Source organism: Carassius carassius, chromosome 33 (genome assembly GCF_963082965.1).
Source record: "Carassius carassius chromosome 33, fCarCar2.1, whole genome shotgun sequence".
In the NCBI taxonomy this organism is placed as follows: domain Eukaryota; kingdom Metazoa; phylum Chordata; class Actinopteri; order Cypriniformes; family Cyprinidae; genus Carassius; species Carassius carassius.
The window spans coordinates 26935263-26955371 of NC_081787.1; the positions used below are offsets into that span (position 1 = coordinate 26935263).

The window sequence follows — 20109 nt, forward strand, 5'->3', positions numbered from 1 at the left end:
TCCTCTACCCATTCATTTATGGTAATACCGGGTCTCCCGCTAAATTTTGGGCACTTCCTATCTCGGGGAACAAACACAAATCGCTCAGTAGATGGGGCACTTGCACCAGCAGATTGCTGTGCACCAGAGGGTAAGGCGGTAGAAATAGGAGCTGTACTAGGACCTGGAATAACAATTTGAGTCTGTTCTTGTCTAAGTCTCTCATTATCAGCTCTTAATTGGGCCACAAGATCCTGAAGTTCTTGTAATTCTTCTGCCATCGCTAACTTTTAGTAAAACACTTACCACCAAGCAAGGCGGGGCAGAAAGAAATTTGGACCTGAAACACAATCAGGGGAGGTAGCCAAAGAGACCCTTCAAAGAGTCTACGCTGCTGTCTTGTTCCTGTAAAAATAAAAAAAAAAAGCAAATAATGGCAATACCAGCTGGCAAAGAAATCTTCACCCACGTCTCTGTTCCATTTAGTGGACCCTGCCGACTACGCCAAAATGTGGCCAAGTGGTCTTTTTGCTGGCGATATTCAACCCTCAAGAGATATACAATAGACTACGCCACCCTGGGACTATACCAGGGAATCACAGTTCACTTAAAATGTTATAAGGAACCCAGGTGCATTCCACTGAATAATGTGAGCAAGAGACGTGGGTAGCAAAATAGAGTTTGTTTATTAGTACAAAAGTTTAAAATGCAGGAATAGTCACCCAGCCAATTACTAAACTGGAAATCACAATCCACAATAAGGATTCACAATTACTTCGGAGCTGTGGCCTATTGGCATCAAATGGGCTAAGAGAGGGAGCAAAAGAGGAAAATCACACTAAGTGCACACACACACACACACACTCTCTCCAATACCCGTGATTTTATCAGTGGTGCTCACACAGCATAACACAGCACACGGTGAAGGAAAGCCTCACTGCCGTCGGACACACAGCTCCTGTAATTGTAATACAAACCAAAATAAATCAAATTAATAAAAATTAATCAATAAAAACTTAAATGCAGGGGAGCAAAAGAAACCCTTCCAACATAAAGAAAAGAAATAAATTCTAGCTTAAACAGCTAGATAATAACACAAAAGGAAAAGGAAAAATAAATTTAAAGACAACAATGTCCAAGAGAAAATCTCAGCATTCTGAACCAGTCCAAAATGAGAAACACCACAAAGGGCAAATGAAGAAATAAATATCTGAATGAGCGCGGCCCTCGAACTCGTTATTTCCCAACGTACGAGGAAAAGATCTTCAAAATACAGTCACAGTAGGAGCAGGTTTTAACCAACAACTCCAAAATCGGGCCGCGCTAAATCACCCAGAACAAAATGATGAAAACACACAGCAAAAATATACAGAAAAGAAACGAAAGCAAATCCAGCAGGAACAAAACAGCAGCGTGCTTCTATATGTAGTAGGGAAATGCAGCACGCCCAGTCTTAGCCCTTAATAGATAAGAAGACGATTAGTAAACTAGTTCTAGTTTATGAACAGCAATCGGAAATATAAACACACATACCAAATAACGCAGCCGTTCGCCACACCAGAAAGCAGAGCTGACGTCAGTATCCACGGGATAGAAATGAAGTAGATGCCAAACAGCATATATTGGATATCCCCACTCAACCGGTAAACACACGGGAATGCTGGGACTAGGCAGTGTAACGAGCCAGACCGCACGTAACGGTTGTTTACAATAGACTCTCCAGTGCACGCAAAGCCCCACAGAAATAACACAAGCGGTGTTAAAATGCCCAAACGGCTGTGTTTTAACCACAGACCTCTGTTGAATGCCGGTAAACAGGAAGAGCGCAGGCACAGAACAGATGACGCACCTCCGGCCCGCACCAAACAGCCATTTAAACACACCTCCCTGCGGGGAGATAGGCTACCAATAACATGACGTCACTACAGGGAGGATCTGACTAATCTGCCACAATTATATCAAATGTTGCAACGGCTGACATGAGGCTTATGCATGTGTTCATTTGTAAATAAAGGCTAACAAAATGTAATCCACAGCACACACGTCTCAACATTACGATATAAAACAGGACAAAAGCCTATTTAAGTCCTCTCTCTATAGCCTACCACTTTTACACATGCTCCAGCTACATTTTTATTTCCATACTTTTGAATTACTTCTGTATAAAACAGTTTAAAATCACCCAAAGACGCAGGACTTTTATTATACAACTCTTTGACAAAATTGCAGATGACAACAGTTTCCAAGCTAGGATTGGTTAAATAAAATGTTTAAGGTTGGGTTCAGCAAAGGTGTATTTGCATGCACATTGTAGATATCTATAAACGTATTTTGACAAGTCAAATTGTTAATTCCAGATATCTACATTGCAAATACGCCTAGTAACAAAGCTAAATGCAGATATCTCTAAATCTAGTTCTTCCTAGTCACAAATCTGATTGGGATATCCATAATTAAATTGAAGATATCTTTAAATGAGTTTTGACTAGTCATAATTCCAATTCAAGATATCTTTAAATATGATTTGCCTAGTCAAAATTCCAATTAAAGATATCTGCAACTGTAATTTGACTAGTCATAAATGAATTGCAGATATCTACAAATGTATTTTGGATATCTTTAAAAATTTGGAATTAAAGATATCTTAAATTTTATTTTGACTAGGCAAATCATATTTAAAGATATCTTGAATTGGAATTACGACTAGTCAAAACTCAATTGAAGATATCTCTAATTGAATGATCACTAGTCATATTGTAATTTGAGATATCTCTAATTCGAATTTTGACTAGGCAAATCATATTTAAAGATATCTTGAATTGGAATCACGACTAGTCAAAATTCAATTGAAGATATCTGAAAATATTTTTCAATGGAAGTCAATGGAAGGTTATGATTAGTCGTAATAGCATTGTAGATATCTGGAATGTGTATTATGACTAGTCATAATCACATTGTAGATATCTTAATTCCAATTATGACGAGTCATAATTGCAATATAGATATCTGGAATTACAATTGTGACTATCCGAAATTATATTTTTGGATAGTCAAAAAAAGGTTTTAAATGTTAAAACGGCTTGCCATAAATATAGATATCTGGAATTACATTTGTGACTATCCGAAATTATATTTTTGGATAGTCAAAAAAAGGTTTTAAATGTTAAAACGGCTTGCCATACTACGCATGCACCCTTTTCCCTTTGCACCGGAAGTTCCAGTGTGACGTCAGTTTGTTATGTGCACCAGCTGATCATCAGCCGGAGCCTACAGAAAACGCTACTCACACGCACAGAAATTTCACCATTCTCCAGAAACTCGTGCAAGATATCTGGGTTGTAGTATTTGGAGGTAAACGTGATGGAGCAGTGAATGTTTTTGGATGAAGAGAGCGGCTCGTTCGGTCGAGAGCAGCACTGAGGAACCAAACACTGACCTGCTGAAGCTCTGTCTGCACATAATTATATAATACGATGGAAATGATTCTTACCTGCTTAGGATGTAGTTTGTTGGACTGTTTCGCCGGAGACGTGTAAAAACAACAACGCCAGTGCCTCATAATACCGTACTTTCAATGCTAATCAGCTAGATCGCAAGGAAACTCTTCCGTCTGCGAGAAAATGTGGTGGAAACTCTTCTTTTTGCTGCTGTATTTTTCCATGTTATTAATACTGGCTCGTTTTTTTGAAGCCATCGTCTGGTATGAAACGGGCATTTTCGCCACTCAGCTGGTGGATCCGGTGACCCTGAGCTTTAGGAAACTCAAAACCATCCTGGAGTGTCGTGGATTGGGATACACCGGCCTGGCAGAGAAAAGGGATGTGAGGGAGCTGGTGGAAAACTCGGGTGATTGTCTCCAAACAAGCTGTTTACCTTCACTGACACGTATACACACTGATGTAACAACTCCGTTTGATCATGCTCATGCACTGTTTGCTTTTGAAGGGGAGCTGATGCAAGGAGAGCTGTACTCTGCTCTCAAGAATGAGAAGGAGACGGAGGGATCTGACTCCAGCACCACTTTCAGTGGAGAGATGCACTTTTATGAATTAGTGGAAGACACTAAAGATGGTATCTGGTTAGTTCAGGTTAGTATTAATCTTGTATTTAACTGTATTATGTATTTACTCGCATATCATTCAAAACCAATATTCTGTTCAGTTAAGAAATTGAATTTTCTAAATGTTCATGCAGCTTTAATATTGCTGCTATGAATTTATTGTTGCTGTTTGAATGACATGGGAGCATGAGAATAGTTACAGAAGTTTTATTTTTAGATGAGTTATTGTAAGGTGGCAGAGCAACTGAAACCACAGCCTGCTCAACCTACTCATTTCAGAGAATGTAATGTCTCTGTCCTGTCATCACACACATTAAGATGTCTGCTTGGGTGAGGATGGAACCCAACAGGATTTCGTATAAGTTGCTTGCAGCAAAACTATCCATTATAATTATTACCATCCCAATTTTATTCATTCAAATGTCATTGTACACAAAATAGACATTGGTGTTACTTTTGGAGACATATTTTTTGTTATATATATATATATATATATATATATATATATATATATATATATATATATAAATACTTTTATATTGTATATAAAAAGATAATTTTCTTCTTCTTAGGTAATAGCCCAAGATAGAAATCCACTGTTGAGCACTGCAAACTGGGGCAAAATGGTACAGAAAGTGTCTCAGTTTGGCATACGAACAGGAATTTTCAACTGTTCAAGTGACTCAAGGCAAGACCTTTTTTATTTTATTTTAAGCCACAAAAGAAATCTGAGAACACATTTAAATCAATGAATTGAAAATATTTATGTTCCATTGTCTGAAAAAATAAAAATAAATGTTGTTTTCATTCCTCCTTGTCAGGTATTGCCATAAACGGGGCTGGATGAAGTCCACTCTCATCATGTCTGTCCCGCAGACCAATGCATCCAAAGGGAAGGTCATGTTGAAGGAGTACAATGGCAGACGCATCGAAACAGAGCACATTTTTAAGTGGATGACTGCGCATGTCGCCTCTCGCATCAAAACCATACGTTTCTCTGCACAATTAATGGATGACTGGTATCAGATGGAAAAGCAACCGGTAAAGATGTTCTTGTTTGCCAAACTGCTTCAGCCCCCAGCGTTTTTCTCAGCTCTCAGCATCAAATTCACTGGGCGCATCGAGTTTATCTTCATCGATGTGCGCAACTGGGACAACACCAGCTCTCTGGAGGAGATTGGAGTGCAGCAAATGCCCTCATACATCCTCAAAACACCAGAAGGCATCTACAGATACGGCAACAGCACCGGGGAATTCATCTCCTTGCATGCCATGGATGCATTTCTTCGATCCGTACAGCCAGAAGTCAATGACTTGTTCATTTTGAGCTTGGTTATGGTCAATCTAATGGCTTGGATGGACCTTTTCATTACACAGGGAGCCACCATAAAACGCTTTGTGGTTTTAATCAGCACACTGGGGACTTATAACTCCTTACTCATCATTTCCTGGCTGCCCATCCTTGGTTTTCTTCAGCTTCCATACATGGATAACTTTTATGAGTACAGCCTGAAACTGTTGCGTTACGCAGACACCACTACTATTGCCTCATGGGTCCGGGCGGACTGGACCTTCTATTCCTCTCATCCAGCTCTCTTCCTCAGCACTTATCTAGCCCATGGCCTCCTCATCGACTACTTTGAGAAGAAAAGAAGATGTAGCAACGAAGACCAAAACGCAAACAACCTAGAGTGGTTGTCAAGTCTCTGGGATTGGTACACCAGCTACTTAGTGCATCCCATTGCCTCGTTCCAGAACTTTGAGTCGGACTGGGATGACGATCCCAATTTCCTTTTGCAAAGATTGGCATTCCCAGACCTATGGCTTCGGCCGCTGGTTCCAATAGACTACATCAAGAACCTGCCCACCTGGAAGTTCAGACTCGCTCCGTCTGAGAGGCCCAACCCAGTGGAACATGACAACCTACAAAAAACAACGACGAACCCAAATGGCGGCTCCAGCGGGGACCAGGAAGTGCATCACTACCGTTCAGAAGTTCTTCATAATAATGACGGGTGTTTGGCTGCAAAGAAAGCAGAAGAATCGTGGTCAGGTGGAGAGGAACAGGACACTGATTGGTCTCATTGGCCTTGTGGCATGCTTCACTGCACTGAGTGTGTTGTGTGTCTCGAGAACTTTGAAACCGATTGCCTTGTCATGGGTTTACCATGCGGCCATGTTTTTCACCAGCAGTGCATCGTGGTCTGGCTAGCTGGTGGGCGGCACTGTTGCCCTGTGTGCCGGTGGCCATCGTACAAGAAAAAACCCACAGGACAACATGCAACTGAACCGCTTGAACCAGAATAGTCCTGCTGCAATTACTGTCTTACTTCCTGCACTTATTTAAAAAAACAAAACAAAAAAAAACAAATGACTTAATGTGTTCTTCTTTAGTCTTTAGATTCATAACATTGGCTCCTGGGTTTTTGTTGGTGGTTTTAACTTGCAAAGTTATTATTAAATTCATACTTCCCAATCATTTTTCAATCTTTTTTTTAATAGGGGAAAAAAACTTGATTTGAGTCATATACCTTGTATTGGATCAGAAAGAAAAGGTTTTCAAAGCTAAATTATGCAAATTATAAAATATTGAATGGTAAATTCAATGCATATGGTTGAAAAGTTTTATTGTAGCACTCATCTGGCATCCCAATCAGACAGAAGAGAAATCCATATGTTCCTGTACTTGAGAATTACATCTAGTGTTCAGTTTGTCACCAAATGTGAATAATCCTTCTAAAATTAAGCTACCCTCCTGAGTCAATGGGGAATTAAAGATTTGAGGAGATGGGAGTATTTATATAAAGAATTGACCATCTGGGCATGTCATTATTCATTTATTTGTAATTTTTTTTTTTAACGAAGAATAGATTTACATTGAATGCTTGAATAAAACTGCCCTGTGCACAATTGAAAATGGCTTAGGCATTGACATGCAATTCTTAATGGCTCCATCTGTAATTAGGCAATTGTCTTATGTTAGTTTGGTTATTTTTGAACTCATTTTGCCACTAACACTAATAAAGAATTTACTCACTTGGGTGTTGCTGTTTGTCAGTTTAAAAGTGATTTGGGAATTGAAACCTGTGATTGCGTTCAATTCAATAAAGTCAATTTTTTATCACCAGCGGTACACCTGGATCCCCTCAGTTTTGTCCAGTCACTACCCTTTTAAACTAAAATTGTAAGTAAAGTTTTAAACATGAGTTAGCCTAAAAGAATCTACACATCTGTAGTGTTTACATGTTAAATATGCAGGAGTCTTCCATGCACCTTCGCCTTATGTCTCTTACAATAACTGACCATATCATACTTCAGGTATTAATGAGGTTTGCTTTTCATATATTTTTTCCCATTACATTAATGAGAATGTGGCTACAGTATTTTGCATAATTTGGGGGATATGTGATTATTTGCGATGAAAATAATGTCACAATGTGAACTAATTTTTTTTTATATATATGCAGAATATATTTTACATTCAATTTATCGGGGAGATTGGGAGAAAAGCGATCTCGCGTGACAGTTGCCACTATCATCAAAATAAAAATAAGATAAAAAAATCAAATGGCAAAAAGAATTTACACTTTTTGAAAGAGATCGATTGCTTGCTCAGCAGCTGTTTCAACGAATGATTCATGCTTTCTATAATTTGAGATATTTATATATATATATATATAGAGAGAGAGAGAGAAATAAGAATCATTGCACAAGAGTGTAGAAGGACCAAATCAATATGAATGAAATAATTTAAAAACTATTTCTTTTCTATGAACTCGTGACGTATGTCACGTTAGGCGTGCTTACCGCGCGAGTGACGCGTGTTGCTCTGTCTGTCACTGCGTGTACCAGCGCTGGAGCTAATCTACAGTGTGCTGGGGAGAAATTGCTGTCAAGGTTCATCGCTTTTATAATGTTTTTCTGAAACCGGTGGCATATTTGTAATCTTACACCCAACACCCAGAATCAGAAGAGGCAAGCATGTTGCGCGTCTGTTGGAAAGGAGCACGTGCAGCAGCGCGGGTGAGTTTTACTCTGCTAGAGCCGTCATTCAGTGACCCATAGCGAGGCCCGATGTTTCTTATGCGTATCGTACAATTACAGATTATAATAGGCTCTGTACTGTTTGTCAAGTTAACATGTGATTATGTTAAACTTAAATTAAATTCATAATGAGTTGATCGTTTTATTAGTAGAGATTTGTTTATTTGCAGTTTAAGTGGTACACCAGGATAGAACGCTGCTGTACGTCAACGACGTAACGTGTTGTCGAAACAGGCGTTCAGAGTGTGATTGGCAGGTTCTTCCAGCCAATGATATTTCACGCTTAATGGAGTGACATCTCCCTCTAACCAGTAAAAATACAGCATGTAGACCTGCGTAAATATGGGCGGGCTCTGTATGATTCATATTTTCTGTTACCCGGATAACCAACATAGCTATCAGTAGTCTGAAAACGTTTCGTTTTACACGTATTCACCTTTATTTATATTTAATAGTATTTAACTCTTGTTCCCGTGAAACATTTTTATCAAAGAGCTACAGCCTGTAACAAACCGTAAACAGTTTATTAGTTTCGTCCAATGGAAGGACGTGACCTTGTCTGTGAAAAGTTTAGAAAGTTTCCTCACAAACACTGATCCATGTCTCTGGTGCTGCGTCTGTGTAAATTAGTCTAATGCTATGTGTAACAGCTGCTTAACTTTAAACCCTCTTATTATAGTCGATAAAGAAAAATAAACCATGTTGCAGGCAGCCATTCGTTCATTCATTCATTCATTCATTCATTGTTGTTTACTGTGTTTGACTGAATGCTTGATCCTTGAAACGGCATTTCCATCTGTAATGAATAGCTGTTTGTTATTAATTCATGTGACAGTGGTTGTGGTCAGTGTAAAAGTAAGCTATTACTTCTAATAGTGTAGTTTATGATGCAGTATATTTTGCAGTAGTGCAGGTGAGATGATGATTTGTTTGTTTGTGTCTCTGCAGCAGTGTGTGTGTGGGAGAGTGAAGGCCCATCCGCTGCAGCACTGCCGGAAATACACCACGGCTGGAGGCTCAGGGTACGACATCAAACCTTTAACACACAGGGCTGCAATAATACTGCAGACCTATTCATTTTAAAAAAAGTTAGGTGTTGTATTATTTGAACACATTGTGCATTAAACATCTTTGAAATTAATGTTAGGTTTACCTTGGTCTTGTGTGTGTGAGACAAATGTCAAATCACACTCGACTGCATCTTAAATGAGATCTTTTTGTTCTGCAGATCTGCTGCTGGGAAAATTGTGGCTGCTAGTCTTTTAACGGTTGGTGGTGGTCTTGGCGGTACAATCCTTTATGCCAAATGGGACCCGAAGTTTCGTGCAAATGTAGAGAAGAGTGTTCCATACTCAGATCAGTTGTTTGAGATGGTGCTTGGGCTGCCCCCTCCTCCACTCGTCCCATTACAGAAGAAACCAGTAAGAGTTACCATCACTTCTGCTTTGTCTGCCTTTGATTCTTAGACCAGATTCATCTATGCAGCTGTCTGTGCTTCTGTTGTATGCCTTCAGTGATGGCCAAGATTTGTTTTTTTTATAGGTAAAGACAGAACCCCTGCAATTCTCTTCATTGTCTGAAGCATCTACGGATTCCAAGCAGCCTAAAGCTAAAGACAAGAAGCCTGATCCAGCTCCAGCTGCTGTAGAGGAAGCACCGACCCCACAGACACTCGAGGGTGAGTCAGACTCACATGCACACACTAGCAGCTTTCAGATGTGCAAGCTACGTTTCTCAGTTTCAGACACATTAGAGAAATGTTATGTGCAAAAAAAGATCAATTGTCTGTTGTCAATATTACACAGAAATTCTGCTGAGCAACAGAAATTGTGACCGCACCTCAAGCATCACAGATCTGTATAGTGTACATGATCGTTAAAATTAAAAAACCACTTCATGACATGTACAACTGACCTTCCTAGAAATTAAGTAGGTAAAAGTTTAAGAGACTGGTGTTATCACACAGACATTTAATCAAGAACACACATGATCTCAAACTTGCCCGGATGCCAGTATATTGGAAAAAAAATCATATGACAAAAATTATAATTGTCGATTATTCCCTTTAAATTGTAATTGCGATTATTAATTACGATTATCTCAATATAGTATTAAGCCTCAGATGTCAAATATACATCGGATTGGTTTCTTCATGAAATTATTAAAAACCCTTAAGATAACATGTAGAAAGAAAAAACGTATCGTAAGCGTGCAGAATAACATAAATGGACTTTGAATGATTAATTGTCACTTTGAAAGATTACATAATTGTGGCATCCATAATTTTAATCGAGATTTGAAATTCGATTAATTGTGCAGCCCTAACTGAAAGTTTTATTTGTTTGATCTTCATGGAAGTAGCGTGGCCACTTTACATGGATCAAGGCCTGTTCACACCAGAAACAAAACAAACTTGATCAAGCAAAGTTTACTCGTTTTAATGCACTGCTATAGTAAGTGTTAATTAGGATTATAATAAATTGTAGCATTATGCCAATAACTGAGGTGAACTATCAGCAGTAATAGTTCAGATGTTGTAATAAAATGTTTTTGTATCTGTATAGTATTAAAGGGTTAGTTCACCCAAATATTAAAATCATGTCATTAATGACCCTCATGTCGTTCCAAACCCGACAAGTCCGAGAGCTCTCAGGCCCTCCATTGAAGCTGTGTGTACGGTATACTGTCCATGTCCAGAAAGGTAAGAAAAACATCATCAAAGTAGTCCATGTGACATCAGAGAGTCAGTTAGAATATTTTGAAGCATCGAAAATACATTTTGGTCCAAAAATAGCAAAAACTACGACTTTATTCATCATTGTCTTCTCTTTCCGTGTCTGTTGTGAGAGAGTTCAAATCAAAGCAGTTTGTCATATCCGGTTCGCGAACGAATCATTCGATGTAACCGGATCTTTTTGAACCAGTTCACCAAATCGAACTGAATCGTTTTAAACTGTTTGCGTCTCCAATACGCATTAATCCACAAATGACTTAAGCTGCTTACTTTTTTTAATGTGGCTGACACTCCCTCTGAGTTAAAACGAACCAATATCCCGGAGTAATTCATTTACTCAAACAGTACACTGACTGAACTGCTGTGAAGAGAGAACTGAAGATGAACACCGAGCCGAGCCAGATAATGACTCGTTCTCGAGTCAAGAACCGTTTCTGTCAGACGTGTCCGATTCGAGAACCGAGGAGCTGATGATACTGCGCATGTGTGATTCAGCGTGAAGCAGACCGACACACAGAGCGTCTGAACCGAACTGATTCTTTCGGTGATTGATTCTGAACTGATTCTGTGCTAATGTAATTAGCCCAGGTAAACCGAAGGCTTGAATCAAGGGCAATCATCGCCAATGACGCCATTACGTCGAGCGCAAAAGAACCGATGAACCGTTTTCTTCAACCGGTTTATTGAATCGAACTGTCCGGAAGAACCAGTTTCACTGAAAAGAACGAACTTTCCATCACTACTGGTGATCCGAAAACCAGTGCAACCGGATCTTGACTCGAGAAGGAGTCAATCTTTTGTTCGTTATCTGGCTCAGCTCTGTGTTGTTTTTGATGCTTCAACAAATTCTAACTGACTCTCTGATGTCACATGGACTACTTTGAAGATGTTTTTCTTACCTTTCTGGACATGGACAGTATACCGTACACACAGCTTCAATGGAGGGACTGAGAGCTCTCGGACTAAATCTAAAATATCTTAAACTGTGTCCCGAAGATAAACAGAGGTCTCACGGGTTTGAAACAACATGAGGGTGAGTCATTAATGACATGATTTTAATATTTGGGTGAACTAACCCTTTAAATATGTTAAACACATTTTCATATTTTCACATTTTCTCGTAATATTACACAGTCAGTGAAACCAGAGCTACCTCCTGAATCCATTTCTGTAGGTACTTCATTTAAGGAGGAATTAACTGTGTGACAGTTTAAAAATATGTACATCTGTGTATTTTGAAGTTGTGTAATATGAACGAAACCTGGACTTACTACAGTACATCCACCAAGCTGTTATTGTCATAATTTTGATTCACTGCCATTCATGACTCCTCTGCTGTGGCCCGATGGGATGATAAAGTGTCCATTAGATCCACACTTCAAAGTCTCGCTGAAAGTAGTAGGTCCTTTTTACTTACTGTTAATTTGGACCTACTGCCCAGTTTATATACAGCCGATTCATTGTTCGCTCATATAGTGGGGAAGTATTAATAGGGAATATTCAGACACAGAATGCACCGTTTCACTGTTGAAGCTGATACACACCCGTCAGCTGAATGTCTAAACACCGTTGCTGATCTGTGGTCTGTATTTCTCATGGAGTCCTACTGTTGTTGCAGAAGCCTCAGCAGAGGCAGCTCATATTATTTCGGCTCTCGGCGAGGTGCCGTCTGTGCCTGCGCCGGGTACAAGTGACGAAAGCCCTCCTGGCCATACGGCGGCAGGTCAGCACTGGATCATTCACACAGCCTTGCGCTTCTAACAACTCATCCAGAGCCTGTTTGTCTTGATTGCATCAGTTGTTGTGCAGATGGCATCAGTGTCTCTTCCTCTCTGCATGCGCTCAAACTTCACAACGTCTGGATCTCTTTCCATCCTTCTGCACAGTTCTATCATGTGACCCACGATAATATGTTCTGTTTGTGTGTGTTCGTCGAGATCTTTACTAACACAATGTTACTAATCATTATTCTTTCCCAGTAACTAACAAATGTGTGTCCTCATTTGTAATGGTCTGTGCTAAATATGCTAGATTGCTAGTCTAGAACCATCATCTGAAAATGAACAAATATATCAGGCTATGAATCAGTTTGGCCGATCCGGAAATGTGTTTGTTTTTACCTGATTTATTAAAAAAAGACCTGGTCAGTTGGTTATTTGTTCACAGATGATGTTGTTTACATTGTGCATGCATCCCAGCGAAGGCAGCGCACTACAAAGATGCATTTATTAACAAGTCTTGTTGTTTCACATCACCTGGTGTTTCTTTTGGTTCAGACGGCAAACTCACATCTTGTGTAAAATATGAGATTATTTCCCGTGGTGCTGTAATTGCTCAGTGTGTTTGTGTGTGTGTAGGTGAAGAGTGTAAGGATAATCATGAGCCTGTGCTGAAGGAGAGGCCAGCGGAGGAAGTGACCGCTCGACTGGCTCAGCAGGATAAAGCTGAGCAGGATGCTTTGGCAGGTGGGTGACCACACAGTCTGCACATGAACCAGTTAATACAGAACCACTCTACAGGTTTGCAGGTTGCTTCATCCCCAGTAAGTTTTCATCTCCTTTTAGTGCCTAAGAGACATGTATGTTTAGTGAGTGTTTGTGTGTGTCTCAGCTCTGACTGCTGGACTGGAGGAAAGTCTGGGCAGCACAGCTAAGAGCACGCTACAGGCCATCGGAGCTCAGGAGGCTGCGCTTACAGCCATCGCTGCACATACAGACAAACTCAAGGAAGCCATGGACTCACAGGTGAACACACGCACACACATAACCACTTGAACACACACTCTGCTGAGGAGTGAAATCAGGTCTATTAGATAAGAGAGACATCCAAAATGTGCTCCAGGTTTGGGATGCACTGCTGTAGCAACATATAACACTTAGCAATGACCTGGCAACCACCAAGAGCACTCTAGCATTGTTGTGGTGACCTGACATTTTTCTCTGTTGTAGTATATTGCATTAATATCAACATTAGAGAGGCAATGCACAGACATTTTGTGGGGCAAGTGCTCAAGAGAAAAAAGGCACCTCCTCTTGTAATTACTTAGTAATTGCTTAATAACTTAGTACTTAACATTGTAGACTACAGGGCTTTTACCAATCAAATGAAATCAGTGTCAACAAAATCCATCCTGACATTCATCAAAATCCGTTTCCACTGCAATTACAATCCCATAAGTCGTTTTTTGAGAATATAACATTTTAGATATAAAAATATGAAATGCTGTGAAAAATGACGATACTGTTATATTTGAAACTTAAACTGACAGTACATGGCGGCAAAGCTATATTTGAATCACTGAATCATTCATTCAACCGATTCATTTATACCAGCTGATTCATTCAAGAAAAAACACATCACTCTGTGCTGCTGGGAAACACGCACTGTTCCATAATACAATTTATTTACCTTTTTATTTGATTAAAGTTCTATGTCGACCCCTATAGTATTTTTATTTATTTATATTTTTTTCAATAATATTTGAGAAAGGGGGCACAACAATACAGTCCTGCTTAGGGCACTCATTTGGCCAGCAGAGGTCCTGCAGGGTTCAGCTTTGTTTGGAGCTTGTTGAGTTGGTTATAAGCTACTACTAAATACTGTAGAAACTTAATTTCTGTAAAGTTGCTTTGCAGCGATTTGTATCATTAAAAAGCACTATACAAATAAAATTGAATTAGAGCAAAAACAGTCAATTTAGCTATTTATGATATTTAGGAAAATGGCATGTGCCTGAACATTATAGAGCAAATGACTGAGCTTCGATCACATCTTTAAGTACGCTGCTATTTGTGACATTGCCATGTGTTTGTGTTCAGACTCCTTCAGATGAGAAGTCCTCTCAGTGGAAAGCACTGAATGAGGCTCTGCGTGACCGGACCAGAGCCATGGAAGAGGCTGAAGAAACCCTGCTCAAAGCCAAGTGAGACCTGCTTCAGACTGATCTTACATAACGGCTTTTCTATTGAATATAACTTTAAAATCTAATGCAAAGCTGAATGTTCAGCCTCATTACTCCAGTGTTCAGTGTCACATGTTCCTCCAGAAGTCATTTGCTGAATTGGTGCCTAAGAAACATTCCTTCTTATCAACTTTAAAAACTATTTTTGTTGCTGTATATTTTTGGTGGAAACCGTGATAAATATTTTCAAATTAAGAGCATTTATTTGAGATAAAAATCTGGATGTCACTTGTGATCCATTTAATGCATGCTTGCTGAAAGTATAAATTAAATTCTTCTGTATTTTTCTGTTTTTTTTCCTAGTTTTTAACTGTCCATTTTTACTATAAAATGGAATGATCTCTCAAAACACGCTTAATCGTACTGATTGTAAAAACGTTTTATATAAAAAAAGAAATTTGTGTGTGTATTTAGAGGAGAACTCGAAAACCTGCGTGGTGTGATCAACAGCGCGAAACAATCCAAGATTGACACAGCGAGAGCCCAAATCCTGGCCGCTGAGGAGAACTTGCACAGCATGATTGTGGATCTGGACAAAGTAGTAACCAAGGCAAGTATCTTAATCTGACTATGTTAATGTTCTTTGGAGGAACCCAGTACATATACATGAGAATTGAGCCTGTAATCCATTTAGCTTTATACTCCCAGAGACTTTGGTAACATCACCGTGTCCCATCTGGAGTCTGTAAGTCACACCGGAGTATTGTCTGTCTCTTCTGCAGGTGCAGACAGCGCAGACAGAGGCGAAGATCGTGTCTCAGTACAGTGAGCTGGTGAATGAAGCCCAAGCTCAGTTCCAGCAGGAGCTGGCCAACATCACACCTGAGATCCAGGCCAACTGGAAGGGGCTCTGTAAGTCCTCACTCACTCATGTCACTCATGTATCACGGATCTCATGCATCAAGACTGCATGGGTTTTTTTCCCATTTTTGAGTGTTTGTACGATTTAACTGGTTAAAATTGTTGTATTTTTAGGAGCACTGTCAAAGTTAATGTGTACGAGAAGTTAAAGAGGTCAAATGACGTTGCTAAAAATAACATTATTTGGTGTAATGCAATGTGCTTATGCAGTTTAAGGTTAAAAAACCCATTATTTTTTACACATAATGTACATTATTGTTGCACCTCTATGCCACGCCTTTTTGAAACACATGGATAAAAAAAAAGCGAATTGGTCTGAAAAGCGAGGTGTGCTCTGATTGGCCAGCTATCCAGTGCATTGTGATTTGCTGAATAACTCAAGCGTGTGACGGAAATGTAACGCCCTTAACATACTGTGATGCGTGTCCCATCGTGACGAGACAAACCTAATAAACCCATAACAAAAGAGGCATTTGTTGCATCCAGTGGGGACATAATTTTTTTTGAAGATTTGCATTTCTGTTAGCTTTTGTTTAACTGTTTAAACCTTGTGTTTTGCTATATCAAAGCAGTGGCCTTAAAGAAGAATTTAGTCATTGTATCACATATAAAATGCCATTGCATTAGAAAACTAAATATTAAAGAAAGTAACATTAATTTTAATGAAAGATAGCATAAATGCACTTCTAGCAATTTTAAAAACAAAAAAAAGGATAAATGTCATAACGGCATGTGAAGTTAAAAATGCTTCTGAACAGCCCTGTCCATTTCATTTTGTTGTGCTCCATCAATCTGTTTTTGAATGCAAAAACAAAATAGAAGCATATGGGGGACAGACCAACTTTCTCAAGACCAGATCTTTCAGGTGTCCTCATATCTTTATCATATTACAGTTTCTACTTATTGAGATAATAATACACTTCTGCAGTCATTACGTGCATCACAGGGATGTCTCTACTCCTGTCATTCTTCCTGTAATGCTGCTGTGTGCTCTTTCTCAGCGGGAAAGCTGAGTGCAGATGATCTGAACTCTCTGATCGCTCACGCACACCGGCGCATCGACCAGCTGAACCGTGAGCTAGCCGAGCAGAGAGTGAGGGAGCAGATCCACATCGAGGTGGCTCTGGAGCAGCAGAAGCTGGAGGATCAGAAAGCGCTGGAGAGAGCCGTGGTTTCTGCCTTAGAGCACAGCCGAGAAGACATGAGACTCGAGCAGGAGAAGAAGGTGTGGGATTCACTCACTTGCCCTATTGAAGCTTACATTACAGAGCATGCATTTGTACTTTCATGCAAACTTACGAATGGCTTAGTCTTTGCATGCCGTCATTTTATAGTGATTAGGAATTATGCCTGTCTTGGAGGTTCTTGTATTTTTATATAACTATTAAAAACATTTATTATTGCAGCTTTTTTTTTTTTGTGAAGAACACTTGAGATGTTTGGACATTGCACTGTGATGCTGAGAGCTTTCTGTGTCTGTGTGTGTGTGTGTGTGTCAGGTTCAGGAGGTGCGTGAGGTGATGGAGGCTGAGATGAGGACACAGCTGCGTCGTCAGGCTGCTGCACACACAGATCACCTGCGGGACGTGCTGAAGGTCCAGGAACAGGAGCTGCGTGAGGAGGCCCAGGAGGTACCAACACTCTTTACATTGACTAACAACTACATAGAATTCATGATAGAATTTAACAGGTAGAGGACATGTTCACTCCCAAAATGGGATGGGTTTACCTGTTTGACTGATCCGTGGCAGTCAGGGTGGTGTTGGGAGCCTTTATTTAAAACAGTTGTATATACAGTACTGGTTTCATTTGGTGCTGGTTGTGGTACAGAGACAACACATGGTATCTTTTATTAAAAATGCAAATTGAAATGCAAAATTTCAAATGGATGAAATTCTGTCTTTGTAGATTCTGAACAGTAAGATGATGGAGCAAGAAACTCATTACCGCAGACTAACTCAAGAACAGCTGGACACCTTCACTTTGGACATGAACGCAGCTTACGCCCGTCTCAAGGGCATCGAAGAGGCCATAGACAGTAAGTCTCAGTCTACTCAAACTCTAGTGTTACCACATTCAACAGAGGCATGCCCCGATCTTCCATTTGACCATTGATTGTTCAATATTAAATGGTTTGCCTTGTGTCCAGGTCACGTGATTGCCAAGGAGGAGGCCCGTAAGGCTCACCAGCTGTGGCTGTCTGTAGAGGCTCTGAACTACACGCTCAAGTCCGCAGGACCGGATTCACCCACCGAGCCTCTAGAGGGCGCTGTGGGTGTCATTAAAGAGAACTGTGCAGAAAACGAGTTCACTCAGGCGTTGGCCACCGCCATTCCCGAAGAGTCCTTGAGCCGGGGGATCTACAGCGAAGCTTCCCTTCGCGCACGTTTCTACGACATACGTCGCCTCGCTCGACGTGTGGCGCTTATCGACGAGTCGCGCAACAGCCTGTACCAGTACTTCCTGTCCTTCCTGCAGTCCATCCTCTTGTTTGAAAGGGAGCAAGTAGCACCTCCTGCTAAACTAGCACCTGAAGATCTCGACACGTTCAAGCTGCTTGCCTACGCCACCTACAGCATTGAGCGCGGCGACCTGGAACTAGCCGCTAAGTTTGTCAACCAACTTCGTGGCGAGTCGCAGCGTGTGGCACAGGACTGGCTTAAAGAAGCCCGACTCACTTTAGAAACAAAGCAGGTGATTAGCCTGCTATCGGCATATGCTAATGCTGTAGGGTTGGGCACCACTCAGGCCCCTTAGCCACACCCACTCTGTCATGATAATGTAAATTACAAGGAGTGTTACTTGCCCGGTATTAACAGAACCTTCTGCTTTAATTTATAAATAGGTTTTGTGCTAACCAAAATTTATTTTTCTTAACAGTCCAAAGCACTTTTTCAGTAAGTATTTGCCCTTAAAACAATTCTCACGTGGCCTACCATCCAGTTCGTTAAACCCTCGGCAGTGGCACTCCTCAGTGTATATGGTGCACATCTCACTGGTTAGGATTAAAAGTGCATTCATCAGGTTGAAGTGTGACGCTAAACCGGTTCACTGTTTCAGAGTTCACATGTAATGCTTCAGTTATATTTACTGGTTGTTTATTATCCCAAACTCTTGAGAATAATCAGTCGTCTCATTCGGTACTGGAGATGCTCAATAAATCATGGTTGTTGACAATAATGGCAGTACAGTTATTACCATGTCTGCGTTGTTTTAAAAAGGGCCAGATCTGGTTTAGTAAGGGTTCATTTAAAAACAATTTAGGACGGATTCATAGCGGTTTGAGCAGCACATTTTAGTGCAGATTGTAAAGAAGTCGCAATGTAATAAAGACTTTACAAAGATGCTGTTATTGAAAGATGGAGCTGCACATGCTATAATGGATCTGACAGCAAACCTGGAAAAATTATGCAGCTGTTACTCATTTCACAAATGCACCAAATCCAAGCAAGGCAACTGAAAAGAAGACTTGTAGAAGGCACTAGTATTTACCAGTATAGATGTAGATTAGGTAGAGGCAATACCTCCTGATTTTGCTTCTCTCTTGCTCCTCCACCAGCGTCTGTCTGTTGGCATGGCCCGGCTGTTTGAGATCTGTGGAAAAGGAAGTTATCAGAGACGATGCTTTAAGTATTGATACTACTAAATCTCATACACAAAATCTTCAGCATTTTTACATTTTCAGAAAAACGCCCTTTAGTGTGTTTCAAGCTATTTCGTTATGTTTACGTTGTAGTTCCCATGTTAAATACATTTGTGTTCTCATAAACCATATATCCCAGGACACACAAAAACACATTTCAGACAGAATTTTTTTATTTTGGGGTGAAATATTTCAGACAATATTTTTTTTTTACTAAATCTATCAATCATATAATCACCTTTCCATATTTGTGGGATGAGGTCTGATCTCTAATCTGAGGTCTAAAGCAAGTCCTGTCTCAGGTCTGAAACATGCCAAATCTCAGGACCACTAACACACACTATACCTATGGCTAAAGCATATCCCATCATTCCTCATGTTCAGGAACTCACGAGTAAAACTTGTGCAAAGTACTGAAAATACAAGTTCTGTACAATCTTTAGCTGCATTTTTACATTGTGTCCCATATCCAATCAAATGTGATCTTCACACCCACTTGAACCAAATACTGGAAATATGTTATGACAGCACAAGTGTGTACCTGGACAAGGCGGACAGGCCCATAAACACAGCTGCAATGATAATCAGATACAGTACCATCATCAGGGTCTTCAATCACACCTCATTCATCACTTCCTGCAGGATGTCTGTTTGGCCCTGAAACGGGGGACCTGCGGCGAAAACATGATGGGAAATGCATGATTGTGTGTTTCTGTGCACATTTAACATATATTATTTTTATAGAATGGTTGCACCCTATTAATTTGGCACATATATGTTAATTAAATGTAGAAATGTATACTTTTGTTTTATTATTATTTGATAAG

The 20109-nt window shown here is 40.0% G+C and overlaps 2 protein-coding genes and 1 long non-coding RNA gene across 3 annotated transcripts; 2 read left to right on the forward strand and 1 right to left on the reverse strand.

Annotated features, from left to right (window-relative positions):
* Positions 1-646: 646 nt before the first annotated feature.
* On the reverse strand, positions 647-1927 carry LOC132114022 (uncharacterized). The gene is made up of 2 exons (XR_009425242.1): positions 1513-1927; positions 647-937 (listed from the first exon to the last, which is right to left on the reverse strand). It is a non-coding gene; the product is annotated as an uncharacterized LOC132114022 (long non-coding RNA).
* Positions 1928-3175: 1248 nt separating this feature from the next.
* LOC132114023 (E3 ubiquitin-protein ligase RNF103-like) lies at positions 3176-7080 on the forward strand. The gene is made up of 4 exons (XM_059522137.1): positions 3176-3825; positions 3925-4067; positions 4612-4727; positions 4861-7080. The coding sequence occupies exons 1-4, from the start codon at positions 3600-3602 to the stop codon at positions 6344-6346; spliced, it is 1971 nt and encodes a 656-aa protein (XP_059378120.1). The 5' UTR covers positions 3176-3599; the 3' UTR covers positions 6347-7080.
* A 783-nt stretch (positions 7081-7863) lies between these two features.
* On the forward strand, positions 7864-18819 carry LOC132114024 (MICOS complex subunit MIC60-like). The gene is made up of 14 exons (XM_059522138.1): positions 7864-8062; positions 9032-9105; positions 9312-9504; positions 9626-9761; positions 12436-12540; positions 13175-13282; positions 13428-13561; positions 14636-14739; positions 15193-15328; positions 15501-15630; positions 16641-16864; positions 17139-17270; positions 17548-17677; positions 17789-18819. The coding sequence occupies exons 1-14, from the start codon at positions 8021-8023 to the stop codon at positions 18394-18396; spliced, it is 2256 nt and encodes a 751-aa protein (XP_059378121.1). The 5' UTR covers positions 7864-8020; the 3' UTR covers positions 18397-18819.
* Positions 18820-20109: the final 1290 nt, after the last annotated feature.

Excerpts from the sequence above, each read along its gene's own strand:
- LOC132114024 (XM_059522138.1), top strand. The coding sequence starts at position 8,021 with ATGTTGCGCGTCTGTTGGAAAGGAGCACGTGCAGCAGCGCGG. Across the intron at positions 12,541-13,174 it reads TCCTGGCCATACGGCGGCAG|GTGAAGAGTGTAAGGATAAT; the intron begins GTCAGCACTGGA and ends GTGTGTGTGTAG. Across the intron at positions 15,631-16,640 it reads GGCCAACTGGAAGGGGCTCT|CGGGAAAGCTGAGTGCAGAT; the intron begins GTAAGTCCTCAC and ends GCTCTTTCTCAG.
- LOC132114023 (XM_059522137.1), top strand. The coding sequence starts at position 3,600 with ATGTGGTGGAAACTCTTCTTTTTGCTGCTGTATTTTTCCATGTTATTA. Across the intron at positions 3,826-3,924 it reads GGAGCTGGTGGAAAACTCGG|GGGAGCTGATGCAAGGAGAG; the intron begins GTGATTGTCTCC and ends TTGCTTTTGAAG. Across the intron at positions 4,728-4,860 it reads AACTGTTCAAGTGACTCAAG|GTATTGCCATAAACGGGGCT; the intron begins GCAAGACCTTTT and ends CCTCCTTGTCAG.